Below are 10,358 nucleotides of genomic sequence, written 5' to 3' on the forward strand. Positions count from 1 at the left end.
CTCTGCTTTTCTTCTGCAGGAATCTGTTGAACCTCTTTGTAAGTAGGCTGATTGTTTCTGTTGAAGATGGATGAAGCTCATCTCTACCTAGCCTTAGTGTGTTTGATGTAGATGTTAGCTAGTTTGCTTTGAAGGTTGCAATGTGTCTTAGATGATCTTGTTCTTTAGGTTTCTGTGTATTCAAGGTTTCCTTTTGCTGCATGACCCATCCTAGATGCCAAATCAAGGTAGTAAGATCAAGCACATGATGTGGTTAAAGGCTTTTGAAAAGTTTTTTAAAGGGTTCTTATAAAGGTGTGATTCAGTACAAAAATAAATCTGTTTTATTAAGAAACAATAGGTTTATTTTTGCTCTGTTGAAAGGCTTTTCGAAATTCAGTTAGGGCACCAAAGGTAAAGCTCAGTCTGTTATTTCAGTTAAGCTGAGCTGACAGTTTTGTTAACATTTAACATGTTGTTTTTAGATGTAATATGTTGTTTTCAAAATTGCTCTGAAACTGTTTTTTGAAAAGTGGTTAGAAACTGTTCTCTATAAAATAAAATGCCCTTCTCACATGAAGGCGAGCTGAACAATCACAGTTTTGACAGAGATACAACATTTCGTGTGTGAAAAAGAGAATTGAAAAGGTTTTACAAAGGTTTTTCAAAAGAGAAATACATGTGAGCTTGTTCTTGAAGAACCTTGTGCTGGTTGAAGGTGTTGGTACTGTCTTGGAGCAAATAGAACAACTGGTTTATGTTCTTGCAACACAGTTTCAGGTGTAATCTTTTCCTTATTCGTTCTTGCAATAGGTATAAGTGTTAGTCACTCTTTGATAGTGTTTCTTGTAGTGCAAGGTGTGCAGAAATAGTGTTTGTCAGCCTTGTTTGTTGAAGTTCTTGAAGGGTTCAAGAACTGTTGTGTATGTTGTAATTGATTGTATCTGTTTTAATGGATTCCACCTTGGAGTAAGGTGAACTGGACGTAGCTCTTGATGAGTGAACCAGTATAAAAATTCACTTGTGTTTCTCTCCTCATCCCTGCACTTAATTCTGAGTTTTCACATAATCTGTCAAGAAAGGAATCTGTTCTTTTGAATTTAAATCTGTTAACTCTGGACCTGATTGAATTTGCCTTTCTAGCTTGTTAATCAATCTTCTAAACATAAATCAAGCTGCTGTGTGAATCTGTAATTTGGTAAAAGGGTGAATTGTTTTCCTTGACTGAACTGTGACATTTGTCCATTACTCTAGATGCTTTGTGTTAAGTAAAATTGATTAATCCTGTGCTACAAACTACAACTTTATAAGCTGTGAAAGTTAATCAACTTGATCCTGTTATTTCTGCTAGTTGATCTAAACCTTGTTGATCAAGTTTTGTTTGTGCTAAAGTCATTTGTAAAAACAATCTGTTTCGCTTAAAATCAATCTGTTCTTTTCACCTCTGTTACACTGTAAATCAGCTTCTTTTGCGAAAATTTGATAAGCTCAATTCACCCCTCCCCTCTTGAACTTAGACACTGTTTAACTCTAACAGTTTCATCATGTTCAACATCTTCTTTTTCCTTATTGATCTCATTCTGTTCACTTACTTTCAGTGCAAGTCCTTTGGGTTTTCTTGCTCTTTGAGTCTCTTGAGCTCCAGCTCATGCTCCATTAATTTCTCAAAGAGTGCAGCAGTTTACAACTTTGATAGATCACGACTTTCTGATATGACAGTCACCTTGGGTTGCCAGCTTCTATCGAGGCACTTCAGCACTTTTATGTTGAGTTTCTCTTTGTCATATTCCTTTCCCAAACCAGTAAGGTGATTCACAATATGAGTGAACCTTTTTTGCACATCAGCAATGCTCTCCTCAGGTTGCATTCTAAACAATTCATATTCTTGGATGAGAGAATGTTTTCTTGATCTCTTCACATCTTCAGTACCCTCATGAGTGACTTCCAAGACCTCCCACATCTCCTTAGCTAACTGCATTGGGATATTCTGAAGAATTCATTCGTTGTTAATGAGGAGGTTATGATGTTCTTGGCCACAAGATCATATTGAGCCTTCTTCCTTTCAATCTCATTCCATAGATCTTAGCTTTGCCACTTCTTCATCCTTGACAACCTGTATTGGCACATAGGGTCCATGGACCACAGCCTCCCAAATTAACGCGTCAATAGATTCCATGAAAATCTTCATTTTAATTTTCCAAAAATGTTAATTCATTCCATTGAACATAGGTGGTCTATTGACAGAAGATCCCTCAGCAAAAAGCACTTTAAACTCAGACATTATTGCAAACAGACTTGTTGGGTTCAATAGTGTCAAAGTTCAAGAGGAGAGGGGAGGGGAGGGGGGTGAATTGACCTTTTAAAACTTTCGCACAGAATCAGATATTGTCACAGAAAATAAATCGAATTATTTAGCAATTAACATATTTATTTTTATCCTGTTTATTTACTTTAAGGCGTTTATCCCAGTTGAATAATCTTTGATTTTAAGTTTGAGTTAGGTGATCTACAGGCAAGGTTCAAATTAATTTTTGCATAATTAAAACAGTGAGCTTCAGCAATTAATCACAATCTTTGAATACAGAGTCAATGCTTGTTATTTAAAAACACTTGTCAGATTGTATTATCTTTCACAGAGCATGAAATTCACTGATGTTTCACCACATATGGATTTATGTCAAAGTTCTTTAGAAAAACAAGAACAGTATAAACATGCCCAGAAAGAACATATTCAATTACAATTGAACAAATTTATTTCTTAACAGTTTAGTTTATTCAGCAGTTATTGAGTGCAGGGATTATGAGAGAATGAACACAAAGCAATTATACAGGTTCACTCCAATGAGCTACATCCAGTCTTCACCTAATCCAAGGTGAAATTCACTAAAACACAATTCAAACAATTACAAAACACCACAGTTCTTGAACCCTACAATAACATGACAAACCTTGCTGAAAAACATTATTCCAACACACACAACTCTTCAAGAAACCCTATCAAGAAGAGTTTACAACCACACTTTTACAAGGAATGAAATATGAAACGAATACATCTGATAGAGGATGCAGAAATCTGCCTTAGACCAGTAGAGATTTCTCACACAGTAGCAGCACCTCTAACCAAGCCTTAGAGTCAACAAAGAACAAGCACACTTTTGATTTGTAAAATCTTTCAAAAACACATGCTAATTCTCTGTTGTTAAACTTGTTTTCTCAATTGTATGATTCACCTTTGAACGCAGAAACAAACTCTCTTTTTATAGAAAAACAACTTATAACAGATTTTCAAAAAACTGTTAAAGCTGTTATAAAAAGAACATATTGAAAATAAAATGAACATATTTATTTTTAAAAGCAGTTAAAGAATCTGTTATGTGAAGGAGACTTACTCAAACATTCTGGTGCAATGATAAAACGAAAAAACCTTTTAAGGTAAACATAACACCAGACTAAAAAGAATCTATTCATTTACAAATGAACAGATTTATTTTTTAAAACGATAACAAAAAATTCTTAACAAGTAAAACACAGTCATATTGATGGAATGAGGATCTAGTTAAAATACTTGATGCACAAACTATGATTTTCAAAAGACTTAGTCAATGCATCAATTTAAAAAAGAATCTATTCATTTAGAAAAGAACATATTCATTTTTTATGTAGTAAGGGTATTTTTGCAAAACATGTGAAAAACAGTTTCAGAAAACTTGTGTTTGCTCTTATCACATGGTCAGGGGTTAAGAAGTGAGTTACCTAGCAAAAAGCCTACTCTAAATAACCACTAAACTATACCTAAGACATTCTTAAAGCAAATGTAAATACAAATGAAATTTACACAAATGGCTTCATCAAACACATGTCTTGAAGAGGCAACAACCATCTTTAACACGTACAAATTCTTTTTTATTGGTATATTAGAGGTTATTAAGTTTTATCTACAAATTTCTTAAGTTAACTATGTATTAATTAACGCATATATATATATATATATATATAATTTTTTATTATATTATCAACGGTATATGAAACCAACATCTTCTACGTGTCAATAACTTGAACTTAATTGAAATATTCCTTCAAAACTTTTAATACCAAAAAAACACATCCATATATGAAAAAGTTATCTAAATAATAAGAAACATATTCCATAAAAAAATAATTAAAGAATACACAATATCATACCAAAGTAGTATTTCATCCTTTAATTAACTATTTAATAATTAAAGGATACCCAAAAATAATAATAACAACATAGATATCATCACTTTCGAAAGAAATGAAACAGCACAAATCCGTTGTTAAAATTTTTTTTAGGTTTTTATGATAAATTTTTAAAATTAAGAGAGATTTTTATACATCCAAAATTTCTTCAGTGAAGCTTGAGTTTACATAATCAGTATACTATTAGAAATGCAAAATTAAAGGTTCTTTAACCAATATTAATAAGTGAAAAATTAAAGGGGACATTAGTGTGAGAATCATCCATCAAAACAAGACGCCTTCCTTCATGATTATCAATTCTCTCAATACTAAAACAAGTGTTGTGGTTAGTGTTGTTGTTGCAGAATGCAAACTTATAACCCTCACCATATTTCTTAATCATAAACGTTCCACTTAGGATCTCCTTCCTTGGATGGTCTCCACCCTCACCAATACCAACCCATTTTGTAGGAAAATCATCACCAACTACCACCCACTTGGAGGATTCAGCACAATAAAGATGAAAATCAAATTTAATCTCTAATGGTGCCTCTGGCAGTATGACACCTGAGCTTCTTCCTTCTATGTTGAGTATCAGACCTTCCCCACGATCACAATTTTTTGTAACAACAACTTTGGATCTTGCGTTCCCACCAGAATCTACCTCTACTCCACCACCTTGTGGACCATTACGAATAAGTTGTGAAAGAATGTATTGATTAGAAGGAGAAATGGGTAAACCATTTGAGTCCAGGACTTGTTCAGGAACCCTAGAGAATGCTAATGGAAGAAAGTTGGAAGTGAAGTGAAGGAAGAAAGAGAGAGTGAGGAATATTGTAGACTTCATGGTTTATGATAATGTGTTTAGTTTTGGTTCAATCTCCTTTTATAAAGTTTTTTCTAGGTTTACTCATTAATGATTTTTATGAAACTATCACCACATTTATTATTTATTCATGCATTTTATTTTCATTTTTTACGAGTTTGTATGTGTGTGTTTGTGTGATGAATGTGCATATATTATATATTTTTATTGGATTCAAAGCTGTTGTGTTTTTATTGATGAATGCATTAATTAATATATATGTTTCATAGAATCCAATTTTGAACTTATAAATGTTGGGTCAAATTGCGCTTTTTTTTCCCCTAATAGCGAGATTTTTTGTAACATTTTTTAAATAAAAGATGAATAGAAAATTAAGATAAAAATATATGTAGTGACTATTTCTTTAAACGTGAATTACTTACTCGGATGTTTTTCAATTTTGAAAATATTGTGTTAATTCAATATTCAATTTTAAATTTCACAATTTAATGCAAACACAATTATTTAAAAAAATTAATTACCTATTATTTATACACATAAATCACTCATATTTTATTATTTATAATTTTTTTATTACAAAGGTAAAATTGTAAATTTATATTTTATATCTTTAAAAAAATTATAAATATTTTATCAACCATTACATTACTCACAAATTTCAATCAATTCTTCACATCAATCCAAACACAATCACTTCTTTCACACTTTTCTCTTAAATCTCACACGTTCATTCCCTCAAATATTCATACTTTGACTTCTCAATTCAAAAGCAACCTTAAAAATAATTTAACGTAAAACTAGAAAAATTATGAGCCTAAACTATAATACCAAGTATAATAATAAGAATATTCTAATTCCAAATATAATTAGTCAGTGGAAGTATGATTATGTTATAGGAATCTGAAATGTTTTTGAAGGGTCTTTAATTTAAAATTATAGGATTGAATTCAACTAGAAAGAGAGAATGGTAATTGAACTTTTACCAATTTTCAAAAGTGAAAAACAAAAGTTTTGGTCAATTTTTTTAACAAGATATCAATAGATCACATTATACTTGGAAAGAAAAATATATTCAAAAGAACAAGACAATTAACAATATATTAATTAAAGAAGATTGAGAGGAAAAAGAACACCAATGATACATATAGTATTTTTCAATTACTTTAGTTAATTTTATTTACTATTACTTTTAAGTTTTACTAGCAATAAAAAATAAGAAAGAAATCCAAGAATTATTGTCATACAAGACTTGAGCCTCTCTTATGACATCTTATTAGTTGAAATTTTTTTTATTAATAATGAATTAATCAAATAAAGTAAAACAATTTAGAGGTGTTTTAACTCTTATACAAAATGTCCAACCTAAACTAGTTTTATATCTGAGGAAATAATTCTTCCATCTTAATTTAAATTCCAAGAATGTATCAGAAAATCCTACCTGTTGTACATTTCTTCGTTGCAAATTTCATAAATAAGTCTAAATGTCAATCCTAGAAGTTGAGATGAAAAATATTGTAAGAACAAATTGGAAATCTTGTCCAATTTTACAACTTTATTAGAAAAACAAATCAATACAAAAATACAATCACCTAGAGAAAAAATAAAATACAATAAAACAAGTGATTACTCAAAATGTTCTTATTGTGGCAAGGTAATGATAAAAAAGAGTTCAAACAATAAGATGAATAAAACATAATGTTTTATGCGAGTTAACAGGTAAATTAATTGAAAAATAATGCAATTTATTTCAAACAATTTGATTTTTAAATGAGAGATATATAGTTTTAGAACATAATCATGTTTTTTAAAGTTTTTCCAGCAAAACAAAGATATTTTGTCATAACATACTTGAAATCACAAAATTCCCAATACTTCTTCAAAAAGCTTCCTAACTTGACATATGATCAAATTAAGGCATAAAAAATACTTAAAAAAAATAAGGATGGAACACATGATTTAATCACACAAAAACCATTCTTGACTTGAATTTTCATCTCTTAAATCTTCTGACAAAATATCTTTTCACTCAAAATTCTTATTCCTTACCCACATATATATATATATATGTCTTTATCAATTGGTTAGAATCATCAAATATATTTACATATAGTCTATATATATCACCATTTCACATGTAGTAATGGTGGTCTTAGAATAGGTAAATTAATTTTAAAATAATATATATATATATATGTCTTTATCAATTGGTTAGAATCATCAAATATATTTGCATATAGTCTATATATATCACCATTTCACATGTAGTAATGGTGGTCTTAGAATAGGTAAATTAATTTTAAAATAATGCAATTTATTTCAAACAATTTGATTTTTAAACGAGAGATATAATGTTTTAGAACATCATCATGTTTCTTGAAGTTTTTCCAGAAAAACAAAAATATTTTATCATATTAATAACGAATTTTAAGCTATTAACGCATAACTTGAAAATTCAAAAGTCCAATTCTTCTTTAGAAAGCTTTCTAACTTTACATATGATCAAATCAAGGCATTAAAAGAACTCACAACAAAAATTAATTAAACATTTTTTTATCAACAAAACACAAATGAATAAATATGTGATATTTAAGGAATACCTTAACCTCTATACAAAAAAGTCTCCCTAAGCACACCCCTCCTACTATCAATGAACCTATACAATGTCCCTTTTATTCTAGGATCCTCACTTGTGTCAACCAATAAAATGCTTTTATAACCTATCCATATGTATGTACCTATAGATCCATCTGCATGTAATTATATATGAATTTATATGTAAGTAATTATATTATGAATTTATCTGTATAAGTAATTATATTAGCAAATAAAATCACATGAACTTACCTATGCATTTAGAAATCCTGAAGTATTTTACTTAAAAATTCTTTTTCATTGGTAATTCATTGCAAGTTTTATCTACAAATTTCTTATATTACCTATGTATTAATTTTTCATTGTAGTGAAACTAATAAAATTAAGGCATTTGTTTTTATTATTATCAAGGGTATATGAAAACAGCTTTTTCTACATGTCAATAAGATGTTAATATATATTGGAACCTAATTGATATATTCCTTCAAAACTTTTGATACCAAAACAAAATACATATCCATATATGAAAAAAAAAATATCTTAACGTAATTACAAAATAATAAGAAACATAAAGTTCCATAAAAATAATAATTAAAGAATACATAATATCATACCAAAGTAGTATTTCATCCTTTAATTAACCATTTAATAATTAAGGGATACACAATAATAATAAAAACAATAGAGATATCATCACTTTCGAAAGAAATGAAACAGCATCAAACCCGTGGTTAAAAATTTCACATATCAAAGTCAACACCATTGTCAGTACGAATCGTTTTGATATTAGTTTTGAAATGATTTTGAACGAAAACAGTGAAGTTAGTGATGTGCTGACGCACTTCAGATTTGTTATGCAACAGAATAACCCAAGTATAACGTGAGTAATCATCAACAATAGTCAAGAAATAATGAAAACCTTGCATAGAAATTATGGAACATGGTCCCCAAATATCAAAGTGTACAAGATAAAAAATAACAAAGGTAACAGTATTGTTTAAAGTGAAAGGAAGTTTTCTCTGTTTTGCACGACTACAAGTGTCATATACATGATGAGTATCAACCGTAATAAAAGAGTATTGTTTCCTTAAGACATGTAATCTTTCAAGTGAAGGGTGTCCTAGTCTATAATGTCACAATGTTTTGTCAGTGATATTACAATTAATAAAAGGAGCAAAATAATGCGGTTTAGAACAGCTAGAAGTAGGCAAGGTAGTGACAAGGTACAAGCCAGCAGTGGCTTTAACTCAATCCTCTCCTGGGTGAGATTGCCATGTATAATGCAGTGGGTTGAAGTGAAAGTTAAAGTTAAAGTGCATTTAAGTTGGTGTGTGAGTTTAGAAACAGATATTAAATTTAATTGAAAATGAGGCACATATAACACATCAGACAAATAAAACTTATTAGAAAAACGTACTAAACCAGAATATTAGCACTACTTTCATTTAATAATTATTTTAATGTTTTGTAGATAAATTAAAAATAACAATAAATGTGTTTCTTGTTAATATATCTTTCCTGTCTAAATAAACCCATTACTTTTATTTATTTGTAAGTTAAAATAAAATTAATTAAAATTCATCGATAATTTAGAATATTATTTCATTTAAAATTTAAAAATTTACAAAACAATAAGAAACATAAAGTTTCATAAAAAAAATAATTAAAAAATACACAATATCATACCAAAGTAGTATTTCATCCTTTAATTAACCATTTAATAATTAATGAATACAGAATAATAATAAAAACAATAGGGATATCATCACTTGCGAAAGAAATAGAACAACATCAAACATGTGGTTAAAGTTTTTTAGTGGTAAGAAACTCGGGTTTACATAATCAATATACTATTAGAAAATAATTTTTTAATTTTAAAAAATCCACTAGAACTTGAACTAATCTTAAAATATACTTCTTAATATCATATTAGAATCATTCATATATCACAATCATTCAAAACCTATCATACCGAACCAAACTTTAAAAAATTGAATCAAACTTAAAAGTACATTTCTTAATAAATGAATTTATATATATATATATATATATAACTCTAAAATAGTTTTTCCACAACACTCAAATATATCTAGTAGGCATATTTTATTAAACCTTGTAAAGGTTCTTCAGGCAATATTAATAAGTGCAAAATTAATTTTGTTATCATGAACTCTACCCAATTATCAGTCCCTATCCTTGATGGAAAAAATTACAATCGGTGGTGTGTGCAAATGAGATTTTTGTTTGATTATCATGAGTTATGGGATATCTTTGAGAGTGAAGTGTCTGAATTAACTAATAATACAACTGAGGCGCAACGAGTAGCGCATCATGACGAGAAGAAGAAGGGCAAGAAGGCTTTGTATCTCATCCATCAAGGGACGAATGACGAGACTTTTAAACAGATTGAAGGAGCAACAACTACAAGTGAGCCTTGGATCATTTTGTCAACCAATTATAAAGGTGATGACAAGATCAAGAGGGTGCGTCTTCAAACCCTAAGATGTCAATATGAACTGCTGCAAATGGAAACCACAGAGATTATTGATGTCTATATAAATAAAGTTATTGCCTTGACAAATCAGATGAAGACCAATGGTGAAACACATTCGGAGCAGGCAAATGTGGAAAAGAGTTTGAGATCTTTAACTCCCAGATTTGAACATGTTGTTGCCGCAATTGAAGAGGCCAATGACATTTCAACAATGACTGTAAGGTTATTGTCTGGTTCCCTACGAGCGCATGAGCAGCGGATGAATGA

General features: G+C 29.6%; 1 protein-coding gene across 1 annotated transcript; it reads right to left on the reverse strand.

Moving 5' to 3' along the window:
* Positions 1-4,408: 4,408 nt before the first annotated feature.
* Positions 4,409-5,026, reverse strand: LOC137838874 (kunitz-type trypsin inhibitor-like 2 protein). Its single transcript, XM_068648087.1, has one exon. It carries the CDS (start codon positions 5,024-5,026, stop codon positions 4,409-4,411), a length of 618 nt encoding a protein of 205 aa, XP_068504188.1.
* Between the last annotated feature and the right edge of the window lie 5,332 nt (positions 5,027-10,358).

This window comes from Phaseolus vulgaris, chromosome 4 (assembly GCF_000499845.2).
Source record: "Phaseolus vulgaris cultivar G19833 chromosome 4, P. vulgaris v2.0, whole genome shotgun sequence".
Classification (NCBI taxonomy): domain Eukaryota; kingdom Viridiplantae; phylum Streptophyta; class Magnoliopsida; order Fabales; family Fabaceae; genus Phaseolus; species Phaseolus vulgaris.